The 24,622-nt window shown below is 39.2% G+C and overlaps 2 protein-coding genes across 2 annotated transcripts in view; both read left to right on the top strand.

The window, feature by feature from the left end:
- The window catches only part of kcnq5a (potassium voltage-gated channel, KQT-like subfamily, member 5a), a 110,917-nt gene extending 106,756 nt beyond the window's left edge, over positions 1-4,161 (top strand). Inside the window, exons 14-17 of the mRNA XM_063491573.1 lie at positions 120-236; positions 1,530-1,634; positions 2,635-2,761; positions 2,987-4,161. Coding sequence (XP_063347643.1) covers positions 120-236; positions 1,530-1,634; positions 2,635-2,761; positions 2,987-4,072 — 1,435 coding nt within the window. The 3' untranslated portion in view covers positions 4,073-4,161. The remainder of the gene's footprint in view (positions 1-119; positions 237-1,529; positions 1,635-2,634; positions 2,762-2,986) is intronic.
- Positions 4,162-7,311: 3,150 nt separating this feature from the next.
- Positions 7,312-24,357, top strand: ddx43 (DEAD (Asp-Glu-Ala-Asp) box polypeptide 43). Its single transcript, XM_063491765.1, has 17 exons — positions 7,312-7,624; positions 7,798-7,853; positions 9,431-9,548; positions 11,759-11,926; positions 12,282-12,363; positions 13,564-13,723; positions 20,254-20,372; positions 20,537-20,647; positions 20,737-20,878; positions 21,519-21,619; positions 21,961-22,048; positions 22,821-22,948; positions 23,083-23,192; positions 23,366-23,504; positions 23,584-23,671; positions 23,863-24,024; positions 24,139-24,357. Exons 1-16 carry the CDS (start codon positions 7,312-7,314, stop codon positions 24,007-24,009), a joined length of 2,070 nt encoding a protein of 689 aa, XP_063347835.1. The 3' UTR covers positions 24,010-24,024; positions 24,139-24,357.
- Positions 24,358-24,622: the final 265 nt, after the last annotated feature.

The following is a 24,622-nucleotide window of genomic DNA, read 5'->3' on the forward strand; positions in this document are numbered from 1 at the left end:
TATAGCACTTCACAGAAAATCATTATGAATTAACTTTAAACTTTAACATTCTTTTAAGTACATATTTCTTTTCCAAACTAAATACATATGTGTAGATGTGTGTTCCCTCTCTCTCCCAGACTAGACACTGTAGTGGGTCCTCCTCCAAGGCCTTTGCGCAGCCGTGGGAAGACCTTTTCCTCTCCCTCCCTGCATTTATATTACACCCAGACCAGCAGGAAACGGTCGACACCGGGGTTAGACTCACCCCCTTTTCTGATCCTTCTGCCAAATGCTTCCCTACTAACTTTGCCAGCCAGTTTGAATTTGCATATGCTTAGATGTATTTGAACTAATTCAGCCAAATGTACAAATATAACTTACCTTAATACTTAAAGCAAATTTGGTGCAGTAATCATTTCACTGACTTAATAAGTGGACACATAGAAAACACAGGCCTTCTAGGTGAAAAGTCTGTCAAAATGGCATGCGCATAGCTGTTTTTCCTTCATGCCACACATTACTATGACCACCGTTATTCTTCAGAACAGACTGAACTCTCTTAGGTGAACTTTCTAGTAATTTCTTAAAGCAGTCTTCAGGAATAGTTTTCTATTACAAATCTCTTCTTTGGATGTTGGCTGCCTTTAGTTCTATTCTCTGTCCAGATGATCCCACAGTCTATGATGGTGCGTGGTTTTCTTTTCAGGTATGCTTTGACTGCATTAGCAGTGTGTTTGGGATCATCGTCAAGCTGACGAATTGAGCCATTGCTTTCCGCATGGTATTGCACAGTGGATTAAAATCTGATGGTACTCATCTGCGTTTGTAATTCAGTTTTGATAAGATCCCCAACACCAGTGACTGAAATGCAGCCCCAAATCAAGACAGAGCCTCCACCATGTTATTTATAAATAGGTGTACACTCAATGTTTTCTTCTCTCCTGACCTCCTCAGTATAGACCGCTGACAATTTGAATCAAACTTTTCTCATTTGGATTCATCACTCAATAACACCAGTTCTTGCTTTCTCCCTGTTTCCCTTCTTTAGCAATGGCTTATTGACTACCACCCTTCTACTGAGATAGTTTTTGATGAGGCAACATCAAACAATAGCTGGATTAACTGAAGGGCTCGATGCAAATCTTGAGTTCTGTGTCAGGTCTTTGTACAGTTTTTTTCCTATTTGTTAATGATAGACATTTAAATGTTGTTCTTCTGCTGTAGATATGGTTTTAGGCCTACTGCTTCTTCTTTTGTCCTCTATCTGTCCAGTTTCCTTAATTGCAGGTCACACTGCACAGCATGCTGAAACATGCCATGTTTTTGACTAAAAGCATTTTAGGAATCACCTTGTAGAGAAATACTATTTTTTGCCAGTCAAACTGTGTTTCAGTCAGCATTAGGCGGCTTAATAAACAAAAAATCATTCATTTGAAAATGCCATCCTTCACCTCTGTGTGTATCTGTTCATTTATGTACCTGCGCTTAAAGCTTCATGGTGTTAAGTCAGAGAGAAATGCCTGATCCAGTCTTTTTCCTTTCTCCAGACTGGCTAGTGCAGCAGGCTCTGGTCGCACCCAGCCAAGGAATATGTCCTCTCCTGCACTACACTATTATTACAGCAACCACATGAAGAAGCTCTCTGGCTCAGGGTTATTCTATTTCACTTAATTTAATTTTAGACTGTAAAATCCTGCCACTTGCAGCCATAGCTGCTAATAAGTGCTATAGCAGTGGCAATCGGGTTACTGCGAGCAGATATAAAATATCTGAAATGTATTAACCTTCCTGCAGAACCAGATGGTTGGAGTTTACAGTAGAACATGTAGTCAATACCAGAAGGTTTTGACAATAACTGAAAGGCAAATTAAATTGCAGTACAATTCAATTCCTTATTTTAACCCAAAACTTGATGATTTTAATATGTTAAACTCCATCCACATGGTAAGGTTTTTATTAACCGTGTCTGACACATAAATATTTGAAGTAAATGCAAACAAACCCAAACACAGCTGTCTGACATCACATTAGATCTCATCTGTATTTCCACACTTCATTCTTTCTCCTTTCATCAGAGAGTGGAAACATTATTGTATGTGAATGCTGCTAATTTGTATGCAGTTGTGTGCGGTTTGGATGTGCTTTTTATTTTTTCCTGAGTGAAAACAGGCACCTGTGCATTACTTTGGAACTCAAAGTATGAAAATTAACTTCACTAACTGAACATAATTAACTGTCAGAGAACAAAGACAACCATTTAATGAATACTCTGACATAATCTGACAGTAATTTAAATCAAGCACTGCAAGAAGCAGCTCACTCAGAGTTTTTTTTTAAATTAAATATGCTTTATATTCTATAAAAAAATAAAACATGCAAACACCAACAAAATGCTACAAAATGTATTACATCCGATCCTAAAATTGAGTTTCCCATAGATTTTCCTCCTTTTTTTCCATAGTTGTTTTTATACTATAGCACTGATTCACTCAAGCCATGTGTGGGTTTTTTTACTAACCCTAACCTTAGCCTTCTGTTGCTTTAGGTTTGTTGTCTGACTTGGGATAACCTGGAATACAGCAGGGATGCCTTCTTATATTACAACGTCATTATTTTCTAATATAATAATCCTAATGTATGTGTGTATCTCAGGGTGGATCAGATCTTGGGAAAAGGCCAGATTCCTGTGGATAAAAAAATGAGGGACAAACTGCACCCAGATGGAGACTCTCTAGAGGGCATGAGCATGCTTGGACGTGTGTGTAAGGTGGAGAGGCAGGTGGGTTTAAGAAAAAAAAAAAGGAACACAGAATGCATGTAAAATGCATTCATAAAATTTTATTACCTCACATTGTTGGTGAGTTGTTTGGGCTTTTGACCAATACCTGTGAAGATTTGCTTTTAACAGTATCAATTTATCTGTATTGGAAACCCCCAGAAAATTTACAGAATAGTATTCAGCTCTTTCAGCCTTGGTTCTTATTCTCTTTTCTTTTGTGCCTAGGTAACTTCCATTGAATCAAAGTTGGACTCTTTGCTGGATATTTACCGCCAAGTCCTACAGAAAGGCCCCTCAGCACTCACCCTCTCCTCCCTCCCCCTGTTTGAGCTGGAGAACCAACACCATAACTCGGACTACCCGACCTCAATCATTGGCAGGGATCTTCCCTCCCCTCAGGGAGGTGAGCCTGTTGGAAGCGGAGGAGACAACAGTGGCGGCATGCGTCGTTCTCTCAATCCCAACCCGAGAGGCTTGCGGCTCATACTGGCACCAGCTGATGATGATGCTCCTCCAGACTCAGCCCCTCCATCCTATCCACCATCCACAGCCTCGCTCTCCCCATCACCTCTGCTGCCCCCTGATAGCCCTTATCCAACTTTGGTCACCACCAATGGTACCCCGAAAAAAGCACACTTCCCTGATCTGCCGCCCCCACCTTCCTCGACGGGGAATTTCACTCTTCAGCTCCCCCCTATGGTACACCCCTCTCACCTCCGATGCCCTGCTGACCCGATCTCAGATGATCTGACAGATGGAGTGGCAGTGGACGAGGAAAGCTCTGGCCCCTCTGTTGTTGTAGGATGCGGTGTGGATTCTGACCAAGAAGGTGACAACGAGGCAGCCTTTGGCCAGGGAACGGTTCAGCTGCGGGAGAAACCTGGCTTGAAATCTGAGGGGGTCTGGAGGAGGCACATGAGCCTTGAGGTGAAGCCCTTGCTGCTTCTCTCTTCGAGCCCAGATGGGAGGGCTTCAGACTGGGAAGGTGGTCTTGGGAAGTCGATCTCTGTGCAGAACCTCAGTCAACCTTTGACCAACCGTGCCCCTGGTCTCTCCTCTGCACTCAACAACAGCAGCAGCAGCAATGGTAGCGAACGCAGCACTGCCCATGATGATCTTAACAACTGGGATGATACAGAACTCTTTATTAGAGAGTGCAAACTACAAACATCAGAGGAACATTTCGACTTCCTGTCACAGGGACCTGGCAGCAGCACCTCAGACCTTTTAAAGACTGTGGAGGAGGCTGCACCTCACCCAAAAGGAAAGTCAGAGTTTCTCAGTCAGTCCTCACACATACAGCTGGCATAACCACACTTACTGACAGACACACATTTCCATACTGTATGTAAACACCACTGTGGGTGAAGCCACTTTTTAAAATATTTTTACAGGGCAGTAAACAGATTATGTTGCAAGTTTTACAAATAAATCCTTTCTATATGAACAATGTTTTAATATTTTGTCTAACACTTTTATTCCCAGTTGCATACACACTTTTCATAGGGTACTAAAATTACTACAGCCTATACAGTAAATGAATGTACACGTATGTATGCAAGTGGCCATACTCATGTAAGACAAAATATACAATCAATACACAAAAATGAAAATAACCTTGCTGGAAAAACAATATTTTGATTTTATACAAAAATGACCAAGCTTTTCATATTTACTATCATAAATTAAAGAAAAATATTCTTAATTTGAAGAGGAATGAAGAGGAATCTTGGAAGGAATCCTAATTTTATTTCTAGATCCAGACTTGTTGGAAAAGCTGTAGATGCAAATCAAATAATGGGGCGCATTGTGAGAAAGGGTTACTGTCCAACAATTTTACATTTTTGCTGAGTCTGACTCAGCCTGCAAACCCAATTTGGAGTCTAACTTTTCACTTTGCAAATTAAAGGATAATGGAAGAAGAATCCTGAATAACTGTCTTACAGCCAGAACTACTTGCAAGGTACAGAGTAGCTTAAGCTCAAAGAAATCACTCTAACTCATTGGTCAGCTTCTACGCACGTGGTGAAACCAGCAATCACATGTACATGTACATCCACCGAACTCTTTCACACTCTGACAGTTGTGACCATTAACAATAACTACCAAGAACTCTAAGAAAGGCCAACATGACAAAGAGCTGAGACTGACTAAGAACTTTTTTTTTCTTGGAAGAAGCAGAGAGTCACTCACTCTGCTAGTTCACTGTCTTTGGCAACTTAAAATGTCATCTTTTACTTACTGTATGCTTTCATACATATCACTACATGGACAGTTTGAAAAACAAAATAAAAATAAAGGAAATAAAGGGCGAGGCCTGGTGTGAGAGAAACAGCTGAAGTATAAAAACTTAAAGGTTGAACCAGGGTTGCATGTGTGCAGACTACAGAAATCTCGTTTTCTTCATTTCCTACAATTGCTGAAGTGTTTGTTAATGTTGATGTGGTTGGATGGTTGGTCTAATCTGTCAGCAAACTGTAACTAAATTTGAATGCAGCAGACCTAATGGGAAGAAATGTCCTATCAGCACTGACTTAAAACAAGTGTTGGAATTTCTCCCACTTGGTTTGGATAGTAGCCCAGTAAGTTGGATGCAGCTGTTTTGAATATTGAACTGTGGTAGACTTTTAAGTGGGCTTTCTCAGCCAAGCATGAGATGCTGCATGTCTAAGCTGTAATTCAAAAGTGCTCATGCATTTCCTGGTGACTCAGACCTCCATCTGCATGTCAAAATAATGTTTACTCCAAACTTTTAACAAAATGGTACGAACAAAGTCTGCCTACATGATCAATATTATCTGAACTAATTTGATAGAAGTTAAAACCTGTGTTGCTACTTATGTGGATAACCCACTTACTATTTTATGACAAAACTACAACATTTAAAGGCCATTCGTTGTGATCAAACTAGAAAAACCTCATTGATATTTTCTGTGACTTCTCTGATGAAGACTGATCTTAGATTGAGATTATATGTGGCTTATATAAGGACTCTTTTCACCAGGATGTTGGTACGCACTTCATCCTCACTCACCTCAGTCCTAATTAGAATATTTAACCATTCTGGGTTTTATTGTCACTATCTCGAAAATGACTAAAGTGGACCGTTTATATTATGGTACATTTAATCTTTAAGGAGATGTAGAGGCTTATATGTTTTCAGTGTTAGATTTTTTGAAAAACTGGTGTCTTGAAAGTGTCTTAATAAACAGTGTTTGCATTGCTGCCTTTCTTTCTTTTAGATAGGTTGACTGGTGTTTAAATGAGAATTATGCACAAAAACTATGTCAGCCCTCTTCATTTTTGTTAGTCATTTTGATTTGTTTTGTATGTTGTCACAGAAGTCTTAAAATGTATTGTTTGTGCTATTCGTGTCCTTTTATTCGTCTTTTTTTTCTGTTATATCCCCAGTGAGTTAAGTGCATTTCTTAGAAAATTAACATCCTGTAAAAGAATATAGCAAGTATTATCTTCTGACAAATGACAACTGCTAACACTTGTAGACTGATTTTAAAGTATTTTATAGCCCATGCAGAAGTTGTTCTGGTATGATAAAATATATTGTCATCATGAAAGCACAGTGTGTTTCTGTTGAGATTGACCTGGAAATGTGACATTGTAGTTTATGTTTATGTAATATTGACATAGATTTGAGTTGTAGCTATTGATTGAGCTTTGTTAAAAATGAGAACAGGCCAAATCCATAAGTAACAATGAAGCAAGACACCAAACACAGATGGGACAACCTTAAAAACTGCAATTGTTGCCCTCCCCTCCCAAAGAAAACATGCCTATTTTTGCTGTCTGTATATTGCTTGAGAATCCTCCTATTATTTTTTTCTTCTTCACGGAGCTATAAAGGCCTAGTTTGCCTACAGACTATGCATATTGTATAGTTGAAGTCAAACTCCTGCTTTTCAGTTGGGCATCCAGTTCACTTAAGTTATGTCGCCTTGGTCACAGACTTTATATGGCTTTGATGGCTAATAATACCATTTCTGTATTGCTTGAACGATAATTTATTACACAACTGGCCTTAAAGCTTGATAATGTTAACTTTATTATTTCTTTGAAATTAATTTATTAAAGTGCACACTATGTTCTCTGGATGAGAAATGCAAAGAATTTTATTATTCATTAATAAAGTACAGGTTATCTGAACTTTTTTGTTTTTTGTGTCTTTTTTGGTGGAAATTCTTAATTTTATTTATTTGTTAATTAATAAGAAGACAAAAGAACATTGCGTTTTGAGACTAAGAAATCTATAGCCTTCAACTCTCTAGACGGTAGGGTAATTAACAAATGGATATTTCTTAGGCATTTATTTACATTAAATTAAATGTATACACTTTTTTTTATCTGAAATTTCACAATTTTCTATACAATTTCAGCCACGTCTGATGTAAATTTATGAAAATTTACAAGAGTTTTAGAAAAACTAACTTTTCAGGAAGGACGTTAACGCGGCGCCGTCCGCGAATTCACTGTTCGACCGTTAATTGCGCTTACTGAAGTAGTGCGTAGGTAGCTGTTGGGTAGCCAAGCTTAAAATGTCTGATTGGGAGGATGAGTACGACCAGGACGGAGTTGCTATCTACAAACCTGCTACAAAACCGGCTCCGGCCGATTGGAAATTTTCATGTAATGACCGTCAAAGGGAAAATGTTGTTTTCGGTGTGAAAAATGGAACCAAATTTGGAGCCCCAAGGGAGAGGAGAGGTAATCGTAGCGGCCCGGGTCCCGAGGTCAACAAGTGGGGAGGTGATCGTGGAGGCCCCGGACGACAGACGACGTTTAGCAAAGAAGAGTCTTCCCGGCCTCTGACTATCACAGTGGAAACTACTTCAATTGGAAGAGTAATAGGTACGTTGTCAGAATTAATGCAGAGATGAAATGTAACTGCATTTAGTTGTGTTGTTAGCGTTAGCTTAGATTTGATGGGTCCGCGTGAAGAAGCTGTGTAGGTGATGAGGTTGGCCTATACCCTGGAGGTTCTGCAGGTTTAGACTCTAAAACACATTTTATTCTGTTAAAAGGTCGTGGAGGAGCCACAATTCGTGAACTTCAAGAGAGCTCTGGTGCAAGAATCAAGGCAAGTTGGTTGATGTTGTGTTAAAACTAGTACAACAAATCATGGGAAATCACAGTTTAGAAGTAAAAAAAAATTTTTTAATTTGTTTAGAAATGGTTATTTAACTTGGACTTGATAATGCCCTGATGACAATAAACACTATTTTGAGCCTTGAATGGATTCTCATCAACTTATCTTTTCCCTTCACCCCCTTTCCACTCTGTCCTCTCCCCTTTTCCAATTCTTGTGCTTTTATTGTATCACATTTGGGTTCTTGGGTGCTGGGAGAGGTGTTAGGGCAAACAATGCTGTGCTTGGACAACAATGCGTTTCCTCCTTCAGTCTTAGGGGACAGCTATTTCCTAAGAAATTCCTTTGTGGTGCTAAATCAAACTCCCTTACTTCTAAAACTGAACACCCGAAGTAAGAAGGAAAGCACACACTCAAAACCTATGTAAAAATTGGGCTAATCTCAGGTTTATCAGCCTATTCTCAACATGTTCACTAACAAGCTCATATTCGGCATAAGCTTGCGCAAAATGTCAGCATGCTCAGAGTGAACTGCTGAAATATAGATTTGTCAACCTTTTCCTGAGGTTTTCTAGGTTAAATGGGGCTACCTGGCATGGGGAAGGAACAAGAAAGCAGACTGAGGGATGTTGTAGTTGCCAACTTCCACCTACCAGTTTATGTGTGGTGGACCCATACCTGTAAAATCCATTACAATCCAATAAAGTTCTGCCAGAAATTGGGAAAACGTACATTTTTTTGTTTGTTTATTTTTAACTGTTAAAAAAATGATCATTCTACTTTATTATTTAGGTTACACGCCTAAAAGATTTAGATTTCCATTGGTAGTATCAGCTGATATTGGCTATTTACCAGTCTGTTGTTATCTGCATTATGAAGGCCAATAAATCAAAACATTTTAGAAAAGACAGGAGAAATGCCCTTCAACCATGTTATCAGTGATGTTTCATAGTTTGTCCACCAGAGGGTACTGTGCATCTTCTCTGTTCTCTGTTGTCAATAATCAACAACCAGCTGATTCAAGGAGAGTGTAAACAAGTAGATGAATGATTAGGTATTTTAGGGAAATATATCATGGCTCTGAAAGGGGGGAAAAGGCATTTTTAATTGCCAAATATCATTAAAGTGGTCTTAAAAACGGTATTATGATCAGGGTGTAGTGTCTGTGTGGTGTACAGAACTGCAATATATTTTAAAATGTTCTTAATAATTTGTCCCCCATGTGCATTTATAATCTGAGCGCATGAAGTTTAAAATGCCATCAAACCAGAGTCAATTGCCAAAAGTGTAATAAGTTGCTATCCAGTGGTAACTTCTGGTACTGACTGTAAATGATAAAAGATATAGTTTTTAGCTCTGTTTCTAAAAGGCTTGAACACAAAATATATTGAAAACTTATTGGGAACATGAGTCAAAATGGTAGTATTTTCAGGACAAGAGTGAAAAGTTTAAAATCCCGCAGCCAAATTTACTAAAAATGTGAATATCAGAACTAATTCAGTACACAGGCAAATGTGTAAGACGTTATCCTTATGCCCTCTTTGTTACTATGCTGTTTGTGTTTTCAGATAAACAAGGGAGGTTATGAAGGTGAGGTAGTCATTTTTGGGTCCACTGCAGCACAGCAGAAGGCCAAAGAGATGATCGAAGACCTGGTGGCAGAGGGCAACTCCCGATATTGTAATGGTGTGAAATTTATTTATTTTAATTTCTTTTCTCTTAGAAAACAATGACGTTTTCAAAAGGATTTTCCTTGGGATTCTTGGTTAATATTTTTTCCACTAACATTTTCTTTAATTCATCAAAGATAATTGTTTTTAGTACAAATACTATATAATATACTCTTTTTAGTTTAAATTACAGCCATTTTTAGTTAATACAGTGGACAAGAATTTGTTTTGCTTTCTGTCTGACCCAACCTTTACATTTCTGAGATTAACATAAATTTAAATATCTCCTTCACAGCATTTAATTCCACCTTTATTTTGGTCATAGTGATAGCTCTACCCAAATAAGAATCCTCGTGTCAGTTGAAGCAGGATGTTTATACCTGAGCTTTTGTCCCAAAGATTGCTACATAAGGTTCTGACTTTTGCTGATACGCAGTTGTGTCACATTTCATTACTGCACTGCACTTAATTCATTTCAATTCAATTTTATTTATACAGCGCCAAATCACAACAACAGTCACCTCAAGGCGCATTGTAAGGTAGACCCTACAATAATACATACAGAGAGAAACCCAAACGTCATATGACCCCCTATGAGCAAGAACTTGGGTGACAGTGGGAAAGAAAAACTCCCTTTTAACAGGAAGAAACCTCCGGCAGAATCAGGCTCAGGGGCAGCCATCTGCTGGGGCCGGTTGGGGTGAGAGAAGGAAGACAGGATAAAATACATGCTGTGAAAGGGACTCAGAGATTAATAACAACCATGATTCAGTGCAGAGACCTCTATTAACACATAGTGAGTGAAAAAGAAATACTCAGTGGATCATGGGAATCCCCCAGCAGCCTAAACCTATTGCACCACAACTAAGGGAGGATTCAGGGTCACCTGATCCAGCCCTAACTAATATACTTTAGGCTTAAAACCATTCTTTTTGATAATCTTAAAAGTAGAGATAGTGTCTCTCTCCCGAATCCAAACTGGAAGCTGGTTCCACAGAAGAGGGGCCTGAAAACTGAAGGCTCTCCCTCCCATTCTACTCTTAAAAACTCTAGGAACAACAAGTAAGCCTGCAGTGTGAGAGCAAAGTGCTCTAATGGGTTGATATGGTACTATAAGGTCATTAAGATAAGATGGGCCCTGACTATTTAAGACCTTGTATGTGAGCAGCAGGATTTTGAATTCAATTCTGGATTTAACAGGAAGCCAATGAAGGGAAGCCAATACAGGAGAAATATGCTCTCTCTTTCTAGTTCCTGTCAGTACTCGCTGCAGCATTTTGGATTAACGGAAGGCTTTTCAGGGAGTTTTTAGGACATCCTGATAATAATGAATTACAGTAGTCCAGCCTAGAAGTAATAAATGCATGAATTAGTTTTTCAGCGTCACTCTGAGACGGGATATTTCTAATTTTAGAGATATTTTGCAAATGGCAGAAAGCAGTCCTACATATTTGTTTAATATGTGCATTGAAGGACATGTCCTGATCAAAAATGACTCCAAGGTTCCTCACAGTGTTACTGGAGGCCAAGTTAATGCCAACCAGAGTAAGAATCTGGTTAGATACCATATTTCTAAGATTTTCAGGGCTGAGTACAATAACCTCAGTTTTATCTGAATTTAGAAGCAGAAAATTAGAGGTCATCCAGGTCTTTATGTCTTTAAGACATTCCTGCAGTTCAACTAATTGGTGTGTGTTATATGGCTTCATGGATCAAATGTAAAGTGAAAATGTATGCTATGTCTTCTGATGATACTGCCTAAGAGAAGCATTTATAATGTAAACAGAATTGGTCCTAGCACTGAACCCTGTGGAACTCCATAATTAACTTTAGTGTGTGAAGAGGACTCTCCATTTAGATGAACAAATTGGAGTCAAATAGATAGATATGATACAAACCACTGCAGCCCAGTACCTGTAATACCTACAGCATGCTCTAATCATTGTAATAGAATATTATGGTCGACAGTGTTGAACGCTGCACTGAGGTCTAGCCGGACAAGCACAGAGACGAGTCAACTGTCAGAGGCCATAAGAAGATCATTTGTAACTTTCACTAAAGCTGTTTCTGTACTGAGATGGGCTCTGAAACCTGACTGAAACTTTTCAAATAAGCCATTCCTCTGCAGATGATCTCCTAACTGTTTGACAATTACTCATTGAAGAATTTTTGATATGAGTTTTGGTTCTTAGTGAATGACTATGAAAATATGGATTTTCTTCTCAGGTTCTCGCAGAGGACAAGAGTATGAAGGAAGATGTGGAGGAGAAAAGACTGGCTCTGTCTGGTCTACTGCTGAATTGCAGGCTGCAAATGTTGTCCAGGACCGTCCATCCATAGACTGGGACGCCATCCGGGAGAACAAGGAGAAGTATAAGGAGCTTAAGTGGAAGGGTAAGGGATCATATTTTGTTAAAAGGGCACATGACTTCCAATTCAAAATTATTTAACTATTGATATAGCTTAATTTGTCGTTATTGTAGGATAATTGATTAGAAATTAAAGAGTGTGCTAAAGTTAAAGACTTCAAGTTAAAGATTTTTCATTTTTTTGGGTGTTGGGGATGGAAATTGTGAACCCCATGTACATATGCCATACCTATAAAATGGCTAAAATCTTACAGTTTATTAATGCTAAGTTACCGTCAAATATGTGATGTTATAACACCAGCCAGACAATAAAATCTAAATTTCCAAATATAATTATCCAAAGCTATAAACTTATTTTGTGATATTTTCGCTTTCTTCAGACATACCACCCATAAAAAAGAAGTTTTACACTGAGGCACCAAGTGTGGCCGTGCTTACAGCAGAGGAAGTTGGTGAATGGAGGTAAATCTTAGTGGTTCTTGGTCATATGCCCATGTACTTCCATATGACAGGGTTTTACATGTATAAACAAAATTTAAGCCAGTTCAGAAAGGAAGATCTCTTCTGTGCTTTCCGTGATGTTATAACACCAGCCATAAAAGACTTAAGGTATTGTTGTCAGCATGGAAACCTAAGTTTGTGAATGTGATAACTCAATTTATACCAGAAGTCTTTCTACTAAAATCTTGAGTATCTCGGTGACCTTGACCTTAAGGTCAGAGGGTTAGGTTTTCTGAAATCTTATGAATGCCATAACTTGAGAACAAAGCTAATTTCTGCTGCTTGTATCCGTGATCTCGTTCTTTCGGTTCTTTTGGTTAATACCCAGAGCTCATAACCATAGGTGAGGGTAGGTAGGGTAGATCGACCAGCAAACGAGAGCTTTGCTTTTACACTTAGGTTTCTCTTCACCGTAACAGACAGCGTTTGCATCACTGAAGCCATCCGGTCAGCACCAATCCCTCTGATCCCCTGCTCCGCTCACTCATGAGCAAGGCCCCGAGATTAACAGATCTGTGGCATTTCTCAACAACAGTGCTCCACCTGGTGGCAGGTGGCTCCATAAAATTTAAGACTCAACAATTTACGAGCGTTTGGGCATCAATTAAAATGTTGACAATTACATTAAACGACTAGTACGTCTGGTAGTCACTGGTGACATTAGCAACAATTAGTTGACTACTCACGCACATCCCTAGTTCAAATACAGACGGACAGTCTCAAAGTGGTTGGATTTTTCATCCAAAAACTGCTGTAACATTGCCTTTGTTGGACTGTTTTTCCTCAGCAAGAAGGGTATGTGGTGGGTGTATCTAAATAACTACTTTTTAGAACTCTGCTCTCTGGCTTTATGGGTTGTGCCTGTGATCATTCTCTTTCTAAAGTCTGCCCTTGATTGAGTGGAGTCTTCCACTCTGACTTTCTTGGCGTTTTTATATTTGGTACATTTTGAATTTGGAGCACCTTCCCCTTAATGTCTGTGCTCTTATTTTTGTATGTGCTTTTTATCTAATGGCATACATTTGACACTGACAATTGATCACCTTTTGGATCAGGATGGAAACAAATACACAGTTTAGCATACACAGTTTTGCGTTTAGCATGGTACTTGGTACTTTAGCTTTGAATCTGTTTTCATGTTTGTTTACACCTTTTCCTCAGGAAGGAGAACAACAATATCTTTGTGGATGACCTGAACGAGGAAGAAGAGAAACGGCAAATTCCCAATCCCTGTCGCACATTTCTTGAGGCCTTTGAGCTTTATCCAGAGATCATGGAAAACATTGACCGGGTTGGCTTCACCAAACCAACCCCCATCCAGGTATGATTGTGGCACCATAGCAGTTTATGTTTTTTGTTTTTTTTGTTTGTTTTTTATCAGTTTAGCCATAGTTAAAATTAAACCTATTAATAAGTTGTAATGATAAATATTGTGAATGTGCCAAATGAGATGAATCTGAATCAGAACAAATCTCTCTGTTGGAACTCTCAGATGTGTGTAAAACCAAATATTTTAGTTTGTTTTATGTGTAAAATATTTCTTTGTAAACCAGGGAGATTCTTTACCTTGTATGTTGTGTAAATGTGTTGTAGGTGGGTTTGGGAACAAAAACTTTCATATCTGTTAGTCTGTGTGTTGCAATGACAGATGCACCTGTAGTGACCTGCCCTGTTTCTGCTGTGGGCAAATCCAGTGTTTGACTTCAGTGTCAGCTTTAACAGGAACTCAGCCTATTTTATTATAAATTCTTGGAACTGAGCCAGTAACTGTTGTAGTCTTCCCAAGAAGCAGAACTGAAAATCGGTTGTAGGTGGCATCATGTGTGGTTTTCTTTTTGTTTATTTTTTTAAGAGAGGAAAAAAAAAACCATTATTTCTCTCCGCGCACACACAATACAACTTTCATTGAGTTCCTTGAACCAATCTTTTCATTTTTAAAGGTTTTCACTGTGTTAAACGTAATTCTAAGTTTTACTTCCAGTTTCTCACTAACTGAAGTTGCTATATAATAGGGCTGCCACGATTAGTCAACTATCAAAATCGTAGACGACTAATTTAATAGTCGACGCATCGTTTGAAGCTTTCTAAAATCCTGAAAGACACAGGAATAAGTAAATGATAAATGGCCTGTATTTCTATAGCGCTTTACTTAGTCCCTAAGGACCCCAAAGCGCTTTACACTACATTCAGTCATTCACCCATTCACACACACATTCACACACTGGTGATGGCAAGCTACATTGTAGCTACAGCTGCCCTGGGGCGCACTGACAGAGGCGAGGCTGCCGAACACTGGCAACACCGGGCCCTCTGACCACCACCAGTAGGCAACGGGTGAAGTGTCTTGCCCAAGGACACAACGACCGAGACTGTCCGAGCCGAACTGCCAACTCTTGAGCTACGATCGCCCCAGTAGGATAGTAGGATTTAAGAGTGTAATAACGGACTGAAACAGAAGATGGCAGCAATGCATGTACAAGGATGGCAGCTGACCCTAAATGCTGAAGAAAAAGAAGCAGTCTTCGGTATCGTAGCTCAGCGGTCCCCAACCTTTTTGCCTCACGGACTGGTTTATGCCCGACAATATTTTCACGGACCGGCCTTTAAGGTGTCGCAGATAAATACAACAAAATAAAACTAGTACCGGTACCGAAAAAAAGATTTATTCATAACACACGTGAAAAAACCCAGGAAAACCAAGTTAACGATAAAAACGATAACAAAATAACGCTGAAAACCGATAAAAACCCTGAAAACCATACATTTCACACCTGAGCCTCAACTTTCGCGGCCTGGTACCAAACGACTCACGGACCGGTACCGGTCCGAGGCCCGGGGGTTGGGGACCGCTGTCGTAGCTGACTCCAAATTCTGCATCCTTCGTAGGCCACATTAAAAGGCTGATTACGTGACAGCGATGCGACGAAGTCTGTCCAAATTCAAAGACTCCGACAAATGCGTCCTACTTTTCCCCAGATTTGAAAGACGGGTCGGGTTTATCCTTTGTGGCCCAGCCTATCCCAGAATTAATAACGCAGCTCAGCCAATTCCAGTTTCCAGCAATGGTGGCAGCTACTTAGTTTTAATATTACTCTTTCTGCGTCACAAAATAAACTTAAGATATTTTCAGGCGAGAATGTAGCTGTGTAAACTTCAAATGTCTGTTCAATCTATCAAGACATCGCATATTTGCAAAAGTCCTCCGATATTTTCGGAGACAAGCTGACCGGGAGGTCAAGGCTCACTAGAGCCGGCAAGAACGGCGAACTCCCAGCACATCATTTTCAGACCCCCGCGGTCTTTCGCTACTCAGGTTAAACATGATATATAAGTCACTCGGATAACTTAAAAATGAGTAAATCGGTTTGGCTCAGATTAAAGTTATAGTTGTCACACAGCTGAATAAACGTCAAACAGAAAACTGATTAAACAGAAATGTGAGATGTTAGAGAATTTACTCCAGTGTACTGTTATATTTGAGGGAGCAAGGAGCAGAGGACTGAGTTTATTAAACTCCACTGAAACGATCTACAAATTTCATTAAAAGTTTAATAAACTATCATCTTGTCTTTGCTTTTAGTTAGCACATACCCTAAACACTTCAAGCTGTATGCTAATGATAGTTATATAAGAGCTGATGCATGCTGGTGCAATAAGCTCAACGTTTTATGTCCAATCGATTATCAAAATAATCATTTGTGGCAGCCGTACTATATAAGCACACTGATTCCCCCACCCCAGCCCCACGCTACACACAGATAGTTTAGTACAGTGGTTCCCAAACTTTTTTTGCCAGGCCCCCCTTTTTTACAAGAAAAATGTTCGCGCCCCCCCCCCGCACAAACACATCCTCCGAACACACACACCCATATTTTGTTTACAAACTCCATTGCGGTTTATTTCACACCTCAAACATTTAGTAAACAATTAAGCAAATACAAGTAAACAGCAATAAATTACAGGTAATAATAAAATATACTACTAACTCTTTTACGCTACGTCCACACCTACACGGGTATTTTTGAAAACTCTGTTTCTATGCGTTTGGGCTTTTCGTCAACACGTAAACGGCGTTGCGATTATTTAAAACTCCTTTTTTGCGTTTACGTGTGGGCGAGGATTACAGAGTTCGTCACGCAACGTCAAAGGTATGTGCCTCTTTTCCCGTCACGCTGTGCGCCACGTTATTGTTTACATGAGATGAATTGCAGAATGGCAGATAGTCAGATTAACAGTATTTTGACTCTATCTTCAGGTTTTACACGCTTACATATACACACACAGTTACTGTCCCTCCATTTAGAAAGGCAGAGGCGTCACGGTGTAATTATTTTACGTGTAGTTGTTTTTTTTCCTGTGTAATCAGGGCTCTAGAGTGCGACCAAATTTTTCAGTGGTGCGACTAAAAAAAAATATTTTCGGGTAACAAAAAAAAAAAAAAAAAATCCCTGCAACTCTCCGTGTGGTCAACAACAGTCATCGTGGACTAAACCAATCAGAGATAGTCAGGGGCGGGACCTCTCTGATTGGCCGTGGTCCAGTTGAAAGTGCAGGTGGAAGAGAGAGGTGAGTAGCTTGAATAAAGCGATATCAATTCATTAACGGATTCCACACAAAGACGTAAACACAGAGCGGACCCGACACATCAGAAACAGCTTTGTCTTTCTCGACTTTCTCACTCCACGGCCCGAACACGGACACGCTGTCGGAGCTTAGCGATTCTGATGCGTCTGGTCCGCGCTGTTTTTCCGTCTTTTTTGCGCTGATTCTGAGCTGCAGGTTTTGTCTCTCTCCAACCAAAATTCGCCGAGCCAACAGCAAAAGAAGCAGCAAACTACGCTTCACATTTGATCAATGTCGTCATGAATTCCCTCTTACTTTTGCTGTTTTGCTTCCACAACGATAAAAATCACACTTCATGCACAGCTCTCTCTCTCTCTCTCTCTCTCTGTACTTCAAGAACAGTTTCCCGTGTCAAATCTCTGTTTTCTGCATTATTCATTCGCTTATTACCCACCAGTCTACCGTTGTTTACAGCGCTGTCGGCCGCTGTCTTTTTCTTTTCTTTTTCTTTTTTCACTTAAATGACCTCGGACAAGAAAGCCTAATTTCTGCTGTTCAGTATTGAAGAAATTTAAACTTCTTAAAATTATGCAAAATTGCAGAATATTTTTAAGGTTATCTGCTATAAAAAGCCAGACCAGAAAAATCTCCTTCATGTTTTTCTGTTTTATTCTCAGTTACTTTCACACGAAGGCATCTGCTGTGATGTTCAGAATTCTGATGAAGTCTCACATGTATCAGTACTGATAAATGATCAGAATTATAATATTTCTGACTGTCTGAGGCTAAATTGAATCGAATCAGGATTTTGAGAACCTGAATCGAATGGATTATAGAAATCAGTGATGATACCCAGCCCTAGTGATCAGCCTAGGCCTGACAGAAGTGGATGTAGCTGTGGGTAATAAGAAAAGATGAAAAGAACTATTGATAACTTTTTTGTTAAGTTAAGGCCTGATCCGTCTGAAATTCATAGCCAGTGCTCTGACACGGTGCCATCAATCTTTGAATGCTGAAAAAGCAGCAGTGTATCCAGAAAACACATTATATGCTGCAATAAATGCACTGCCCAAGTGTCCCCTCTCCCCACTGCCTTTCAGCAGCAGGCAGCAGCAAACAGGTCGTCAGAGGAGGCCAAGATGATGATTAAGTTTAACATTTTCTACAATATTACAAAGCACTTTAAGCACAAGTTTGTTAGTTAATAATTTAGAAATGAATATTGTCTGTATGGACTTCCCCCCAAAGAAAGTGCACATGTAAAACTGCGGTGTTAAGCGATGCGGTTGAAAAATTTGAGTGCGCCTAACTTTTGTGCCGGTGCGCCTAAATTTTTAAAGTTAGGCGCACCGGTGCGCCCATGTCAAAAAGTTAGTCTAGAGCCCTGGTAATAATATTCAACATTGCTATCAATACATTTTTCAAAAAATGTCTCTCTGTGCAAAATGGGTTTAAACACATAAACAGCTGTGGGATACTGTTTGTCCGTGATTTGAACAGGGGGAACAAATTACGGCAGGATCAGCCTGATATTATTTGTATCCCACTGTAACTTTACTGCATAAAGAGCTAACATGTCCAAAATGTCAGGAGTAGTTAGTTATTACAAGAAGTGTTTGTGAACTAAAAATCAAGAATGTGGGATACTGTTTGTCCGTGATTTGGAGAGCCCAGCGCGTGCTCCCGATGCAGGGAAACTAATTTTGCAGGGGAGACCTACCTTGGCACTTGTGCAGGTGAAGCCAAAGGGAAGATATGCTTCACCATATTTTCCTGTCTTTGGCTTGGAAGGAAGTTGGTTTGGAAACATATTTGGCTATGCTTCATCTCCTGCTTTGCGTTTGTGTGGGAGCCCCGTCAAAAACCTGTCCACAGTGTCCAAGTGCTCTTTCTTTTTCTTTTTTTTTTTCTTTTCATACCGCGCCCCCCCCCCCAGGGGGCGGGCCCCACACTTTGGGAACCTCTGGTTTAGTAAATCATTCTCTTTTTGTCAGAGATGTTTAGCTTGTTGTTTCAAGGTCACAAATATCTTTAATTTTAAGTTAAATCTGCATTTGTAAAATCAACCAGTGGTGACTAGAGAATCCTGTGTAGGTTGTTACTTGTTTTGGAACAGACAATATTTGGATTTTTAATCAAAATTTAAAGAAACGATTCAAAGTAAACATAAATAATGAGAGGTTTTGACATTATCCTGCTTCTCACATGCCTAAAGCATCCTTCAGTGACTGTGCACTTACTGTATAATAAGATAAGACTTTAATGATCCCACCATGGTGAAATTTGTGTATTACTACAGCTTGGGTACATGTAGCAGAACGAAAGCAACAAAGAGTATACCAAGATAAAATAAGCAAAATGTAATTACAGTGAGCTCTGTCATGCTGGATTTCATTTTTATTACATCGAAAGATGTACGGAATGGAAACGAGCAAGTAGCTGGGATGGCAGCAGAAATAGAGAGCAAGCCACTGAGCCAGTAACCGTTTAATAAAAGGATAAACACAGACCGCACTAGAGACTGATTTCGTTATCTGTTCTCATCCCACCACAGGTGATTCAGTTGAATTTTATTTACAGTATCAAGGTAAAGTCCTTGCAGTGGCACAGACAGAAACTCAATCTTACCCTACGAGTAAGCACTGGGCAAGATGAGCTATAAATAATTTTATTAACAGTAATTAAACATTTCCCGCCCTTCACACTGAACCTACACCATAGAAGCCTGGAGTACTTTCTTTTCATACTTGGGTCACATCAGAATTCATGATGGTATGCTGCATAGGGAAATGAAACACCATCTCTCTTTCAAAGTTTAACTTTCATTTCCAGATTTAACTTTCATTTCACAGTAGGAATCTGGTCAGATTGAAAGCAATATTACAGGTAGTGGAACAACCAGTTCTGTACAATGAATCACTATTTATAGCTCCACAGTGTAAGTACAAGCCTGCTGACATGATGTTGCAGTAATGACAAGTACATACTTGCTTCAATATGTTCTTGGAGTTTTTTTCAGTTGCAGAATAAACAGTTTCTGTCTCTTCAACAGGAGGTTTCTAACATGCGACTAACCTAAACATATATTTTAAAACGTATCTTTTTTTTAATATATATCATAAAAAATGTTTTTGTTCTTGCATACTCTCCATATAAAAGATTTTGGGTAATCTTTATTTATTTATTTTATATCTCACATGCTAACATTAAAGTTACTAAGTCTTATACCAGATGTGGGGTTATATATGATGATGACTTTTTAAAATATAGTTTTTAATATTTCTTCAGTCTCAAGCGTGGCCAGTGCTACTGAGTGGCGAGGACCTGATAGCCATCGCTCAGACTGGAACAGGGAAAACACTGGCCTACCTGCTGCCGGGGTTCATCCACATGGATGGGCAGCCTGTGTGAGTGTAGAAAAACCTTATTTTTAGCACAATCTGAGTGTAACTGGCGCCACGTTCTCAAATAATAGATAGCGCTGTTTTGTTCAATTCCTTTCAGAAGAGGATACCTACAATAATTTTGCCTCTTCCTCTATTAAATCTTTATCTTTTTGTCCTTTGAGTAGACCTAGAGCTGAGCGGGATGGTCCAGGCATGTTAGTGCTAACTCCTACCAGAGAGCTGGCCCTGCAGATTGAAGCAGAGTGCAACAAGTACCGCTATAAGGGTTACAAAAGGTCATAAGTCACTAAAAATAAATTAAAATCAATGATCATGTGATGTAGAGAGGGCATGATAACGATTGTTCCTTCTGCATCTCTCTCAGTATCTGTATCTATGGTGGAGGTGATAGGAGAGGCCAGATCAACCTAGTGAAGGATGGCGTGGACATCGTGATTGCTACACCCGGCCGCCTCAATGACCTACAGATGAATGAGCTTATCAACCTCCGCTGCATCACCTACTTGGTCAGCTCTTTATGTCTATGCATGTTTGCTTTCCTCAAAGCTTGTGTTGGTCCAGTGTGTAGGGGAAAAAAAAAACCCATGAAAGTGTTCTTGTAGCATTTGACAGGAAGCCTGATTAAATGCGTAAACAATAGGTGTAGCAATATCTGCTCACTTAACCCTGCAGGTCATAACAAGGATCCACATCTAAAACTAAATCTAAAATTACCAATGTGTTTTTAACATTTCTAATCTGCAGCCAGCTAAAGGATTATCAAATTAAGAAGGTAAAATCATAGCTGTCCGTATGCAGATAAACTGTTGATTGTGAAATTTGATTGTTTTCTCATAGACTTAAAGTATCCCTTTTTAGTAGGCATACTTGCACATAGAATGGATGGATTTATATTATAATGTATAAGTTGCTACTAATTTGTGCCATAGTCTTATAGATTAAACTAGCAGTGTACACCATAATCAACCAGGCTTTTTTTGGGCCCGGAAAATTATACTTGTATACTTGAGGCTTGTAAACGTGTCATCTACTGGCTGCTGACACATGGTGCATAGTAGGTGGGTTTTATTTTGTATATTTGGCGTACTCGTGTTGTGTGTGGTGAAAACGAGATGCGCTGTCTTTAGTAATTACTCTTTTAAAAAGGTGCTGGACGAGGCTGACCGTATGTTAGATATGGGCTTTGAACCCCAAATTATGAAGATTCTTCTGGACATCCGTCCAGATCGACAGACTGTCATGACCAGGTATAAACAATTTGCCATCAGTTAATAATGAAACTGACCACATGAACACACGACACATCCAATTCAGGAACAAGAGCATTTAAATGGTTGACTTTAAACATGAAAACCATCAAGTATTGGTTGGTGTTCATCCATTTTAGCAAATACACCACAATAAATGTAATCTATTGATAAACACTTGGAATATGACTGTACGGTGAATTTATAAAAGTAAATAATGGCATAATTCACACTGAATGTTACCTTATTTCTTACCGAAGTGCTTCAGAGTTGTAGAATATAATGTGCAGTGTATGGAAATCAAAACAACCTTCCTATGCCCGTTATTTCTCATGTTTCAGTGCAACTTGGCCCACAGGTGTGAGACGACTGGCCAAATCCTACCTAAAGAATCCCATGATGGTTTATGTGGGCACCCTGGACTTGGCTGTAAGTAGAAATGAATCCAATCAGTGATTTAAATGTCTTGACTATTTTTTTTTTTTTTTTTTTTTTTTTTTTTTTTTTGTATGTTGTACTACTTTGATCAAGTTGGTCAAGAGTTTATCAAGTTTATTTATATAGCACATTTACAACAGCTCATGCTTTACAAACTAAAATGCCATTGAAATAAGTAAAATGCACAACAATGATGAAATAAAAATTTAAAAGAGAAAGAATAATACAAGACGATACAAACAACTAAAACAACGACTAAGGCTGTTAAAAACAAAATGTTTGGGTCAACATGTGCTAAAGACAGTCCATAAAAATGTACCCTCAGTAAAGATTTACAATGTTCCAGGGTTTGTGCAGCTCTAATATTTAGAGACAGACTATTCCAGAGTCTGGGACCTACCACGGAGAAGCCTCTGTTGCCACGGGATTTAAGTTTAGACTGTGGAATGGTTAACATCAGTTTTGAACTGGACCTGAACTGGTTCTTTCTGGAGTATAAATAAATACAGCACAGATAGGTAAGAAGGATGAATTAACAACAGTCAAACTACTGTATTTCACATGGTCATTTAGTGACTTAAAAACTAAAAGTAAAATTTTAGCTGGGTACTGGAGAGATGGTTTCTGTCTGACTTTTGCATGTCTGACAGTTGAGAATTTGTTCATTTATTCTTGGCAGACATGTTATTTACTTTAAAGTTCTAAATAGTGTATGCCTGTTTGGATTCTGTTTGCACGCTTCCTGTGTTTCTATTCTTGTCAGGCTGTTAACACGGTGCAGCAAACGGTGCTGATTGTGCGCGAAGAGGAGAAAAAGTCGTATCTGTTTGACTTCATCAGAAACATGCAACCAGAGGAAAAAGTAATCATCTTTGTTGGCAAGAAGCTTGCGTAAGTGGGGAGTTGGTTCATAGTTGTAGCTGTTCACCACTGTTACAGTTGGTTACCTACACACATCAGCATTGGTACCCACTTTAATCGCGCGTCCTTTGTGTTTGCTCGTTTCCATTTTTGTTCAACATCAGAGTTGATGACCTGTCCAGCGATATGTGCCTTCAAGGTTTGGCTGTGCAGAGTCTCCATGGTGACCGTGAACAGTGTGACCGTGAAGAAGCTCTCAAGGACTTTAAAAACGGTATTTAACGTGAAGCGAAAAGTGCTTTGAAAAATAGTCTGCATGGCACTAGCAGAGAAAATAGAAACACATTTTTGTGTGTAGCTGGTGGTCTTATTTTAAACTAAAGACTACCACAAGTAAAGGCTGTTGGATCGAAGTTATCACATAATAAGTGTTGTATCTTTTTCCAGGTCGAGTTCGTATCCTCGTGGCCACAGATTTGGCATCTCGAGGGTTGGATGTCCATGACGTAACACACGTCTTCAACTTTGACTTCCCACGTAACATCGAGGAATATGTTCATCGTGTAGGTCGCACTGGCAGAGCAGGGTAAGAGTGTGTGCATGTAGACTTTACTGCCAGACTGTGCTTGTGCTAGCTTGTGATGTTGATGCATGTTTCGTTTCAGACGTTCGGGTGCTGCTGTGACCCTGGTGACAAGAGAGAACTGGAGAATGGCACCTGAGCTAATTCCCATCCTGGAGCGAGCAGGACAGGTTGGCAAAAACATATTTTGCGTTGACATAAATACACTTTTGATTGAATAGACTTTTTATTGAAAATGTGACATAATTCCTGAGCATTTTGTGCATGTGTACTTACATTGTAATACAGCTGACAAACTGATAGTCTTTAATACAAAATAATTACAAGTATAGAATCATAAATAAAATGAATCCTTTTGCAGGATATCCCAGAGGAGCTGTTGCTTATGGCAGAAAGGTATCAAAAGCACAAGAAAGAGAAGGAAATGTCCAATCCAAGGGGAGGACAGGGGCGAGGAGGAGGGAGAAGAAGTGGTGGAACAGACCGTGGCCAAAACTGGGGGTTCTAATACAGAGCTGTCCATGTAAGTTTTCCCGCCATTCTCCTCCACCTTACTCTGACAGGAATTAACAACAGTCAAATTAATGTATTTTACATGGTTATGAGAATGTTCATTTTCTTGTCCTTTTCTCCACAGGCTGGAGCAAGGTCTCACTCTACCTGTGTTATTTCTTTTGAATGTGCATTTCAGTTCTTTATTTTCTGTTATTGAAAGGTTTGTTTGCTGGATTATATCTATGATCATTTGGTGGCAACTTCCACCTAATTGTTTTCTTGTCTTAAAAGAGTTTAAAATGCACATTTTTCTCTGCCATAAACTTATTAGTCTGTTATCATTCAGAATATTTTGTGTTATCTCTTGGTTGTGGAAAGCTTAATAAATTGTTATCTTAAAAAGAAATGACATGTTGTGCATTAATTATTGGCTTGTTCCTTTAAAACTTAACCATAGAATTGTGGTAATAAATGAAACTACTTTCTTAATTGCCTATATTAATAGTCAAAAATTACATGAACACTGTTGGGGGTAAAGGCTTATAATTTTTTTTTGGGGGGGGGAATAATAATATCATGGAAAAAGAGAAAAGTCAGGTCTTTTGACAATGTGTTTTCTTTTTTTT

Source organism: Pelmatolapia mariae, linkage group LG13 (assembly GCF_036321145.2).
Source record: "Pelmatolapia mariae isolate MD_Pm_ZW linkage group LG13, Pm_UMD_F_2, whole genome shotgun sequence".
NCBI classification, from domain to species: Eukaryota; Metazoa; Chordata; class Actinopteri; order Cichliformes; family Cichlidae; genus Pelmatolapia; species Pelmatolapia mariae.